The following is a 13,036-nucleotide window of genomic DNA, read 5'->3' as shown; positions in this document are numbered from 1 at the left end:
GGAGGGAGGAGGGTATGTGAAGACTTGTATCCTGCTATCCATGGAAAACGTCCACAAGAGGAAGTAACCTGATTTTCTCTAAGGAAAAGCAGGATGTTAAGCCCTCACATCTGGCTGTATTTAACTTAAAGGGGAAAGAAATACAAAAGGGCCTACCAATGGGCAGACAAAATATGTTGGTGGCAACAAGCCCTTTCAGGTTTTGTTTTTTCCTTTTCCATTTTTTTTAAACAAAGGCAATCTGGAAGCTACAAAAATAGGCCCAGGATGGATGGATGGATTTGGATCCTGGTCCCAAACTTCAAAGATCCCACAGGACAGAAGGAGCAAACCTATTGTCACATTGGGAATACTTTTCCAAATGAGATGTGAATGCAATTCTGAAATTCTTCAAAGAGGCTGATCTTGAGTCAGCTACCGATGCATCCAAGGGTCTGATATTGTGAGCCTTGTCTGCTCAAGAATAAGTGAAGGAGACGCAGTCTACTAGTCAACAGGATAATATGTTTGGCAACTGCAGTCCTAGATTACTGGGATCAAAACAGACAAAAGGCTGGGTGGAATTTTTAAGGGTTTTACTCTGTTTCACATACAAGAATAAGATCCTCATGTTCAGGGAAAAATTTTGGCAGGACAACTGAAGTGTTAAGGTGGAAATCCAACACCACCTTAGACAAGTGGTTCTCTATTGTGACACATCCGACAATATTCACGTGTGACAAATTAAACACTATAATTTGCAGCTGAGCAAAGGAAAAAACCCTATATCATGTAATTGTTGCTAACAATGATGTAAAGAAAATATAGACACAAGGGTGATGTCTGTCAGGGTTGCAACATTTACATTTGGGGCTAGTGACAGAAGTAGGGACCAGTTATGGTGATTTCAAGTACCTGACTTCCTGGTTCTCAACTCTCCCCAAACTACAGCACATAGTTGTTAAGAAAAGCAAAAGCAAGCTGTCAATCAGATTTTTGGTGACATACCTCCCAGCTGTTGACGACACACTGGTTGAGAACCACTGCCTTACGACAGAAACTTTGAATATATGCACATAACTACCCCTTTGCTGAAAAGCTTTGCATAAGATGTATGAGGCACTAGGGCCAATGCAGAAAGCCTGCCAGTAGAGCCTTGGCTCTAGTGCGAAATTAGCTCTACAAACCTACCATGGCACACCATAAGCAATGAGCATGCAAATTGCTGCCACGCTAGAGTCATGGCAGTAATTAGCAGCTCGTTGCTGGTTGTCTGTATCTGCCCAATTCTCCTTCCCTTCTGCCCAGCATGACCTGACCCAGCTCCTCCCCCCCCCCAACTTTAAAATTGCCTTTGTGTCTAGGGTACCTCCCATCTAACCCCTTCCCCACCACTTTAAAAAAGAAATCCCTGGTGTCTAGGGCACCCCCCCACTCATTACCTCTCCCTTCTCCCAATTCCCTTGGGTTGCACCAGGTGGGGACAGTGAGCCATATAAGGGAAACATTCCTTTATCCCTCCCGGTGCAGGGCACTAAGATGATGGTGCTGAGGCAGGAATGAGTGGGCATTACTCCTGCCTCATTTAAGGTATGAATCTGGAGCAGGTGTAAGCAAAGGGTCAGGGGGTCCCCACTAGACACCATGGACTTCAAAAAAAGAAAAAAAAATCAAGTCAGGTTGGGGAGGGGGGAGAGAGAGGAAGGAAGGGTGGGTGCCATTAGACACAGGATTTTTTTTTTAAGTCAGGAAAGGGAGGAGTAACTGGAGAGAAGGTGCCCTAGACCCCACCTGTTCAAGGCCACTTTTTCATTTTGTGCATCGTTGCGGCACACTTGATAGCCTCATATGCATTCATTTGAATGCAATGTGTAGCCATAGATGTCAGAGGTAAACTTGTGCTTAATCCCTTTATTAATTGCTCATGCGCATATATCCTATGGTATCTGTGTAGATGAGCTTGTGGTAGCTTTCTTCATCAGCCCCTCTGTGTGCCAAAGTGACTGCCACCAAAAAAAATGGCCTTTCAGGTCAAGTACTTCATTTCACAGGGAAACAGGGGCTCAAAAGGAGTTTATCAGGTGAATTAGAAATTGAGAGCCCAACACACTGAAGGTGTGATGGTAGAGTTCAACAAAAGCACCACATAAATCAAACCACTAGAGACTGCACAGTTTGTCTTCTGAAAGGTGGTGCTAAGTGTCAGTTGAACTAAGATGAACCTCATGGAGTTGGCCTACAAGCCTCACTGTCAGATACAGAAGATATTCAAGCTGTTTTTGTGTGGAGCAGCACATCACACAGCAAACCTTCTCCATGTAGAACTATCAGAACATCTAGTGGAGTCTCTCCTATGAAAAGCTATTAGCCAGATCCAGGCTAGCTAAGGCTACCCTTAATATCAAGGCTGTGAGGGTTAAGGGTTAAAGACCTGAAATGGAGATGCAACAGGGTACCCTGTGCCTGTGTGAACAACACTGGAGAATTCCCCAGCTCTTATGGACAGATCCTGAAGGAGGGGAAACCAGCCCTTATGGACAGATCCTGAAGGAGGGGAAACCAAACCTGTCTTGATGAAAAGTGGACTATGAGAATCACAGTTCCCTTGTTCTGCGAGTTAGGAATCCATGCTAAAGGTATAACTTATGTATTTAGTATATGGATTAATAAGCTCTGAAAAAAAATCTCAGAGCGATCCAGACTGCTCTTAGCTCAAGGAAATGTATCTGACAAGTTTTCCCCTGAGAAAACTGAAGAACCTGAGTGTGCAGCCCACATACATGAGCTTCCCAACCAAGTCTGGATGCATCTGTAGTGAGGACAATTTGAACGGGAGTAATTTGAAGGGAATTCTTTTGCCAGATGAAGCTGGTCCAACCACCAGGCTACAGAATCCTCCATATCTTGTGATAGATTATGCCCTGAAAACTCCTACTGGCCTAGGATGAAGAACTGGATTGAGTCCAATATTTTTGCCCTTGGTTCCGCCTCATTTTCTAATAGAAAGGGAATGGTATTAGCCACTTCGTGTATAGAATCTGTGACAGATAGGTCCTCTGGGTAGAAACTCTCCTTTCCTGTGGAACAGAGGGGGTCCAAGGAAAAACGCTCCACTTGAGAAATCATCATTGGTTCGTAATCAGAACCCCACAAATGCTCAGGTATTGGACCCAGAAAAGCACTCCAGCAAAGTAGTCTGGGACCATGTCTGGCTAGCATGGGTACTTGACTGCTGGTATTTAGTATTCTACCATATATTTTTGATTTTACTTTTACATATTAACATAAATGTTTGAGCAATATCTATACATAAAGTAACAGGAAAATAATTTATACACGGAAAAAAGAAAACTAAAACTTTGTCCACATTATTTAGATCCAAGTTCCAGGAAATAAAAAAGAGAAAACAAAGAGAATATAAATCACCAATAGAGAGCTTAACACTCGCAGCCGATATACAGCTTAATCAATTACTGGATGCGACCAAGGTATCCCTAGTACCTTCTTTGGAAGTAACAAATTCTAACAGTTTCTTTGGGTCAAAAAAAACAAAACAATTAGTTAAATTTAAGGTCACCAAACACCTACAAGGGAATTTCAGCACAAAAGAACCACCTAAATTAAGAACTCTAGGTTTCATAGCCAAGAATTCTGTCCTTCTTTTTTGTGTTTCCTTCGCTAAGTCTGGAAAAAATTGAATTTTTGACCCCAAGAAAACTGCATTTATATGATAGAAGTTCAAAAAATATTATTTCCTCAGCATATCAAGGGCAGGAATAAAAGGTGACTTAGGAAAATTTAAAAACCTTAAATTGTTCTTTCTTCCTTGATTTTCCAAATATTCAAGCTTGCGGGCTTGCACATCTCTATCCCTGATAGCTGTTGCGGCGAAACTTTGTAAATGGACAACCTCCCCTTCCAGTGAGGTAATTTTATTCTCCTGATCTTCGATTTTGCCAGATAGAGTTTGACATGATTGTTTCAATTCTACTAACTCTCCCTTAAAAGTATTAGATACCTGCAGAAGGGTGGAATTCAATCCTGTATCGCATCCCATAACGATTCCATATGTCTCTCCATACCTCCATTCCCTCTGGAAGCAAGACCCTGGGCAAAAGAAAAGAAGAGATGAAAATCCTGTTTCTCGTCTGATAACAATCTTCCCGGGGTTGACACAGCGACAGGTCCTCCTCGCACAACAAGGGAAGCCTGACCCTTCTCGGGTGCTTCTCCATGCTGTAACCCCATTGGCATGTAGCTACTTCCTGGTCTTGGAGGAGCTGCGTTAGGTGGAGGACTCAACGACACTCCCTCAGCGCTGCAGTCCGCCTCCATAGTTGCGGGATCCATCGAAGCGTGTGTCTGCTCTCCCAGCATTTGGACCCCCAAACTTTCCATAGTCTGTCGGGCGGTAGGGTCTTCCACCAAGCTCGAGGAGGCGTCTTGGATTTCCCCTTCCTTTTCCCCATTTCCAGCATGGGGAAAATCCCCAACAGAGAACCCACTCACTAGTGTTCAGGAGCTCCACCACGCCACGACTGCTCTAATTACCATCTTGGATCTCATCGACTGCTGGTATTTAGACCTCAACATTGACTGATGCCTTGGAAAATGTTTCCTCTCCTGATGTTCTCAATATAGACACCAGAGCACTTCAAATTGATGTGGATGCCCGTTGAGGCCGCATACTAATGAAATACAGACAGATAATGCACGGGCTTTAGAGGACTAGTGTTACTTCCATCTGCTTCAATAACAACGTTACAGATACAGTATGTGGAATCAAGCCAGATGGCAAGCAAGCCACTCCTACTATCTAGCTCCTTCTTGAAGGCTGCCAATATCGTGGCTGAAGAGGGAACAGCAGGTGAAACCTGTGTCACTTGAGATATACTGCTAGCCTGGTCAGAGAGGCCAGAGTCTGATACACCTCGTCTATTTTGAAAAGGATGAAAAATGGTCCATTGAGGGGCACTTGGCAGATATGGTAGCCATCAATACCTGCTTGTTCTCAACACTGTGCTCCAATAAGGACCAATGTCAATGTTTTCGCTTGATGCATGACACTGGTAGCCTTTGATGTCAAAACCAAAATCTTCCTCCTCCAGGCAGGCAGGCATTGGTGGATGATGATCCTGATGGCCTCTACTGATGCTCGCTATTGAAAGAGATAGAGGTGTCTAATATCAATGCACCCATAGTGCCAACTACAGCTTCTGGGCCCTTTGGGTCAAATTCCTTTAAATCCAATCCAAGATCATCGGCATAAGAGGCATCAAACAGCCTTTCCTTCTGTTCCTCATAAGCATGAAGTCCTCTTTGGGTTATCTGTAGACACAAATTACACTGAGACGTTTTGTGAATTAAGCCTATGCATTGCAAACAGTTATAAGTAATCCATTCTGGATATGGTTTTGCTACACTTTCTGCAGTTTTTAAAGCTGCTCATGGCTTTTTTTCTTGAACATTTTACTGAAATAAAAATAGCTGCAGAGAAAGAAAACATCTCCGTTTTTGAAGAAAAAAGTCCAGCTGCAAAGCATCAAACGATGTGCTGAGGTGAATGCAGAAAAAATATAGTAAAATTTAAATGAGATAGTTGAAAAACCTGACAAAGTTGAGGGGCAGAATGCCCATACATAAAAATATGAGAAAAAATGACTGAAAATAAAAAAATGTAATCACTGTGGTGGGAAATGTGTGTGGGCAATCCTTAATAAAATGAGAAACTAAAGAAGCCCCACAGGATGCATTCAGAGCTAGAGAAGCTTTTTTCATGTGTGGGCTGGAGCTTCACTGGAAGACGTCTCCCAGATGTGAAGACCTGACATCCTATCTTTCCTCTGAGAATTTTTACAGCTATTTAACATGATGTCTGCATTATGTCCACTGCTAAAAGGACCCCTAACTCGATGTTCTGCAAAACACAAGCTGAACAGAAGCATGTTGCTATGCTTCTATTATGCTTTAAAATATGGTAGATACAAAAATCCTACAAATGCCATACACTGTGATAGCACCAAGCATCAAACGAAGTGCCTTGCCACTGTCCAAACACCTCAGTGCACAATTTTAAGGCATGCAAAGGATGTGGAGTTATTTAGGTAAAGGCATATAAACACTGGCATTGCTGTACTTCCTCATAAGACTATATAAAGTGAGATCTGTGAAACCTTGGCTTCTGCAACGATTCTGTTGACAATCTCTTCAGTTTCCTTGATTTCCTGGGTACTCATTGCTCCCTTGGCAGTGAAGTCAAAGCGTAGTCTGTCTGGTGCCACCAGGGATCCTCTCTGATCAGCCTCTCCCAGCACAAAGCGCAAAGCAAAATTCAAGATATGGGTGGCAGTGTGGTTGCTCATAACAGGTCTACGCCTGGGCTGAAAACAGAAGAATGAGAATAAGTATTATAATGGTTCATGTTTCTCTGTTACAATTCCTATCTAGGACTGAAAGGAAGAATTCAGCTCATGCAAGAACTGCTGAGAGGAAATGCTCCATAAGAAAACAAGGAAACAACTGTTATGAAGGTATACAACGGGAAATGCAATAAAGTGGATTTAAAGTCCATAGCACTTTCACTCAAAACAGGTCTACAATATGCTTTATGATACAGTATTTTAGAAATTGCTCTGCAACCTCAAGAAAGTGTAACAGCAAAGATTTGACATCAAAATGTCATGAAGGAATTTGTTCTTACCTGATAAATTCCTTCCCTTGAGTTCTGCTAGAACAGCCCAGACAAGTGGATTGTGCTCCCCAAACAACAGAGATATCACTAATTTAAGGACTGGTGTGGTCTTGAACTTGTCAGTAAACATTTGTCACAGGTTATGGTAAAACCCCATTCTAAACCACACAATTATCAACAAGAATGGAACAAAGAAATCAGAAACACAACATAGATGCCAGAGAAAAACAAGATCAGAACCAAACTAAAAGGACCAAAGCTCTCCGAAGCATAAGGGACTTGGGTGCAAGTCTTCCTGGGAGGGTCTCTGGACTGGTCCAGCAGGAAAGGAAAGTATCAGGTACGTACAAATTTTGCCTTACTTATCTCCTTCTGTTAGGCCAATAATAAATAAATAAAACCCAGAATAGCAGCCGCCTCTTCTTCAAACTCAAGCAAGGAAAGGTCCATAGATTGACCCTGTGAGCATCCATCCAGGTACCAGCTGGCACCACAAAACATGGGCTATGATTTGCACCCCAGGGACATAGGCCTCACATCCTGCTGTTACAGTACACCAATCCAGTCTGCAACCATTTGCTGGACGCAGAGAATACTGACAAGTTCCAGCACTACATTAATCCTTATAATAACAATGTCAACACTGAATTCAGTGTTCTGTCTTCATCTGCTAGTTGGGGAGCACAACACACTTGTCTGGGCTGGCCTAGCAAGTGGATAAGGAAGGAACAATTATTACCTATTTACAGCCGGGAAAACAGACACAGGGTGAATATAAACCACCTCCATGTGTATGTATATCAAATTCTAAATAAATAAATGTGACTTGCCCAACGTCATACAAAGGACACTGTGACAAAGAGGACACTCAAAAGTTCAATGCTCTCCCACTAGATTACACCTTACTTTATAAAGGCTTTTCAGTGTGTGTAAAGAGTCTTACAGCGGAAAAGGGTTCTTTCTAAAACTGCACAGTCATATACATGCACTTAAACAAGGGTGCCAAAAATAACATATATAAGCACTCTCAGAGGCTAACTGTACATTTGTGCATGTACTACTACTACTACTTATTTCTTTAGCACTACTAGATATATGCAGCGCTGTATACTAAATATGTAAAAGACAGTCCCTCCTCGACAATCTCAAGACAGACAAACAGGACAAATAAAGGATAAGGGAATTACTCACACACATGGGTACTGAACAAGAGAATAGGAGTTAAGAGTTAAAAGCAGCGTCAAAAAGGTGGGCTTTTAGCCTAGATTTGAATACGGCAAGAGACAGAGCTTGACGTGTATTTCCTTGCATTCTGGGTGCTTATTTTATAAAGACATAACACCTATGTTGCTTTCATAAAATAAATACATTTTTCAAAAATTTCTTAGATTCTCTTATAAAATCCTCATCATTATAAGTAAAGGGGAAAAAAGATCTACTCTCTACTCATGGCATGCAGCTTTTTTCTACAGGCAAGGTGTTATCTTGAGAGAAGAGTGTTTGGTCCTGGACAAAGAAAGAGTTGCATCATCAGAACTGGGGCGCAGAAGACGAGGGAGAGGGCTTCAGGAATGTGTGGCCTAGTGGTTAGGGTGGTGGACTTTGGTCCTGAGGAACTGAGTTCAATTCCCGGCACAGGCTGCTCCTTGTGACTCTGGGCAAGTCACTTAACCCTCCATTGCCTGCCGCATTGAGCCTACCATGAGTGGGAAAGCGCGGGGTACAAATGTAATAACAAAATTAAAAAAAATGAAAAGAGTGAGAGGGCTCCTGTGATATGCAACCACTCATTCACTATTAAGGAATTTAGCCATCTGTGGCTAAACATTGCACATACAGATTGTAATTCAGAATATTTATTAGGATTTATTTACCGCCTTTTTGAAGGAATTCACTCAAGGCGGTGTAGAGTAAGAATAGATCAAACATGAGCAGGAGGCAATTAGAGCAGTAAAAATATTCAAACAACAATACAAAGTATGGCATGTTATACTACTTGCAATGACAACACAATATGTACTAGAACATTATAATTGGTAATGAAGGGTAAGGCAAAGTTGTACCATATAGATGAGCAAGAAAGTAGGAAGAATTAGAAAGTAAGGTGATTTGAAGAAAGTTGCACATGAGGTCAGAGAGATGGTTAAATATTATCTCAGCTAGGGTAGGAGTGGATAAACATGTCCCACTGCAGTATGTGCAGCCCGAGTCAATCCTTGTGTGTGTGAGTGAGACTAACAAGTTAGTTACTTCTTCCGTTAAAGGCTTGGTTGAAGAGCCAAGCTTTCACCTGCTTCCTGAAGTAGAGGTAGTCTTGTGTTAAGCGCAGCCTTTCAGGCAACGCATTCCAGAGTGTAGGGGCTACTCCGGAGAAGGCTCACTTGCGGGTATCACATCCTGTAATGTATTTTGGAGAGGGTGTAGTTCATGAAAGTCCCTGGGAGGACCTTAGTGTCCTTGGCGGTGTGTGGAGGATCATCCTATTCTTCAGATTCTCGGGGCCATTTCCTTTCAGGGCCTTGAAGATCAGACAGAGTTTTAAATTTAGCCCTGTATTGTACTGGTAGCCAATGAAATTTTTGCAAAAATGGTGTGATGTGGTCACATCGCTTACAACCTTCTATGAGTCTTGCTGCTGCATTATGAATCAACTGGAGCTGGTGCAGGCCCTTTGTAGTCAGACCATTGTATAATGCATTGCAGTAATCCAGTCTTGATGTTACCATGGCATGCACAACTGGGATAAGATTTACCTTCTCGGTGTAAGGAGAGAGGCAGAGTTGTTTACACTACAATATGTCCATATCAAAAATATAGGGATGACTACTAGAAAGGTCAAAATCTGCATGATAGAACACTGCTCCAACGCACAGCTAAATAAGAAACAGGCTCCTTTTGGGCCCCATTGGTGAGAGATAGCAAACCAAAAGGGCATTTTCAATATGACATCTAAGTTCAACTTTGGACGTTTTGCTAAAAACGTCCAAACTTCAAGTGGAGAATATAGCCATTTTCAAAATAGAAAAAAAAGTCTCTTATTTTTGAAAACGGCCATTTGCTAGATATTTTTGAGGTCTTGTGCATTTACCTTTTTGGCCCATTTTGGGGGAAAAAAAAACAGCCATGTGAAAAATGCATAAAAAGCCATTGGGATGTAGAAGGAGCCATGGTTTTATCAAGCTGGTAAGTAATATTTTTAATCACATTTTTGGGGAGCGGGAGGGGGTTAGTTACTACTGGGGGAGTATTCATTAATAAAACAGGTCTACACTAAAATGTCCAACTTATAGCTCTGGATGTTTTTGTTTTGTTCCATTATGGCAGAAAAAAAATCCAAGTGTTAGGAACGTCCAGATCCCATCCTTAACACACCCCCTTGTGATCTGAATGCACTTCTGATAGACTTCATAGAAAAACGTCTAAAAACTGGTTTTGAAAATACCAATTTGGACATTTTTGTGAGAAAAATGTCCAAATGCAGCTTTATACCACTTTTTGGACATTTTTCTGATATTTTGTGATCAAGTAAAAAAAAGGGAAGTTCAAAATGTATATCAAAATAATAGCCAATCCAAGAAATGTTTGAATATATGCTACTGTATAGTGAATCATATACACTGTCCCATTAATTTCAATGCTGAAATTAGTATAGTTAATTTTTAACAAAAGGAACCTCAAAACTCCCAGTAGGGATAAATACCAAATGTACTAAAAAAAACAATCCACTACTATAAAGGGAAGCAAGGTAATATTATTAGTCTATATCAATCATGAAAAAAGAATCAACCGCAAAAACTCCACATTTGGGAGAAAAATCAGGTGATTTAAAAAAAAAAAAAAAAAACTCTTTTCAATCCAATTAAGGGACAGGTGAATACTCGCTCTACAGTGACCAAAATATGGAAAATCCTACAATCTCAAAATATAGAAATGCAAAAAAGTACAAAAATGAAGAGAAAACCTGCCAAATCGCCTACTGCCTCTGGAAAAAAACAAAACAAAAAATCTCTCTCAATGCCCTGGGTCCCAAGCAAAAACTGAGCTGCCTCTCCAAGATTAAAGAAAAAAGAAAGAAGAAAAAAACGAACAAGGACTTAACTGCAATGGTCCTCAAAGCCATTCTTAAAACGACTTTTAAAGGCTGTTCTCATTGTCGTCTTCACAACTTCCACAAGAACCCAACTGCAGTTGTCTTCAAAGCAGTTCTTAAAGCTGTTTTTTTTTTTTTAACTGTCCTCTCGGTCACCTGATTTTCTCCCGAATGTGGAGTTTTTGCGGTTGATTCTTTTTCCTTTTTTATGATTGATATGGACCAATGATATTACCTTGCTTCCCTTTATAGTAGTGGATTTTTTTTAGTACATTTGGTATTTATCCCTACTGGGAGTTTTGAGGTTCCTTTTGTTAAAAATTAACTATACTAATTTCAGCATTGAAATTAGTGGGACAGTGTGTATGATTCACTATACAGTAGCATATGTTCAAATATTTCTTGGATTGGCTAGTATTGCGATAGAAAGAATACCATAACCTCTTTTTTCTGGGAGAAGTGGGGCATTAATTTAGAACAGATATTAATAGAAAAGGAACAGCAATTGATCACTTACTTTTCCACTGAGATACATTTAGTTACCTCACCTCTGAAGGGATGAGTGAATGGGTGTTTCGAAAGTGTACTGCTGTATATGCCAAGTGTGAAGGTGGGGTTTAAAAGTAGGGCAGGTATTATAGTCATTTCACACTATTAGCAAGATGAAAGCCAAGGTATTGAGGATCTACATTTCTATGAAGAGGCTGCATGTTTATTGGCAAAGAGAGAACAGCAATTCTATTTGTTTACTGTATTTATGTGGTGGAGGAATTGTGCCCTGTAAAACTTGTTTCAGGAAAATCTTTTTACTTTGCCTGATTCTGTAAACTTGCCTGTTGAATTTGACAGAGAAAATTAGTCACAAGGAGGGTAATTTTATAACAGGGGCCTGATTTAAGAAACAAGTAGGTGCCTATTTAGGCAGTATTATGTGTCTCTATAAAATTCTAGCATAAATGGCAGAAATCACATACACACATTGTCATATTTAATAATCTATGTGCATACATGTGAACTCCACCCACTCCCCGCCCAGATTCTACAGTAGATACTTGATACATACACACATACCACCAAAGTACACACTATTATGTCATGGCACATTTTATCTAACAAAGAGGTGATCTCCCTATTGATCGAATTAATATCTAGAAAGTAGGGACCTTGGGGTGATAGTATCTGAGGATTTGAAGGTGACGAAACAGTGTGACAAGGCGGTGGCTGTATCTAGAAGGTTGTTGGGCTGTATAGAGAGAGGTGTGACCAGCAGAAGAAAGGGAGTGTTGATGCCTCTGTATAAGTCGTTGGTGAGGCCCCATCTAGAGTATTGTGTTCAGTTTTGGAGGCCGTATCTTGCTAAGGATGTAAAAAGAATCGAAGCGGTGCAAAGAAAAGCTACGAGAATGGTATGGGATTTGCGTAACAAGACGTATGAGGAGAGACTTGCTGACCTGAACATGTATACCCTGGAGGAAAGGAGAAACAGGGGTGATATGATACAGACGTTCAAATATTTGAAAGGTATTAATCCGCAAACGAACCTTTTCCGGAGATACGAAGGTGGTAGAACGAGAGGACATGAAATGAGATTGAAGGGGGGCAGACTCAAGAAAAATGTCAGGAAGTATTTCTTCACGGAGAGAGTGGTGGATGCTTGGAATGCCCTCCCGCGGGAGGTGGTGGAGAGGAAAACGGTAACGGAATTCAAACATGCGTGGGATAAACATAAAGGAATCCTGTTCAGAAGGAAAGGATCCTCAGGAGCTTAACCGAGATTGGATAGCAGAGCCGGTAGTGGGAGGCGGGGCTGGAGGTTGGGAGGCGGGGATAGTGCGGGGCAGACTTATACGGTCTGTGCCAGAGCCAGAGGTGGGAGGCGGGACTGGAGGCTGGGAGGCAGGGATAGCGCTGGGCAGACTTATACGGTCTGTGCCAGAGCCGGTGGTGGGAGGCGGGGCTAGTGCTGGGCAGACTTATACGGTCTATGCCAGAGCCGGTGGTTGGGAGGCGGGGCTAGTGCTGGGCAGACTTATACGGTCTGTGCCCTGAAGAGCACAGGTACAAATCAAAGTAGGGTATACACAAAAGTAGCACACGAGTTGTCTTGTTGGGCAGACTGGATGGACCGTGCAGGTCTTTTTCTGCCGTCATCTACTATGTTACTATGTTAGGGAGATATCAATTGTCAAGCATCAAAATGTCTGACTTAGTATACAATAACTCAAAAGGTCAGAATACTGATCAGAGGAAAGGCCTCGAGAAGCCCCCAGCATAAA

The 13,036-nt window shown here is 41.6% G+C and overlaps 1 protein-coding gene across 2 annotated transcripts in view; it reads right to left on the bottom strand.

Annotated features, from left to right (window-relative positions):
* Nucleotides 1-13,036, bottom strand: part of AARS1 (alanyl-tRNA synthetase 1) — a 91,274-nt gene that overhangs the window by 19,983 nt on the left and 58,255 nt on the right. For both annotated transcript variants that reach the window (XM_030203615.1, XM_030203614.1), the window contains exon 14: nt 6,153-6,359. In XM_030203615.1, coding sequence (XP_030059475.1) covers nt 6,153-6,359 — 207 coding nt within the window. The remainder of the gene's footprint in view (nt 1-6,152; nt 6,360-13,036) is intronic.

The sequence above is a fragment of the Microcaecilia unicolor genome, chromosome 5 (assembly GCF_901765095.1).
Source record: "Microcaecilia unicolor chromosome 5, aMicUni1.1, whole genome shotgun sequence".
In the NCBI taxonomy this organism is placed as follows: Eukaryota; Metazoa; Chordata; class Amphibia; order Gymnophiona; family Siphonopidae; genus Microcaecilia; species Microcaecilia unicolor.
This window is presented reverse-complemented; position numbering and strand designations above follow the sequence as displayed.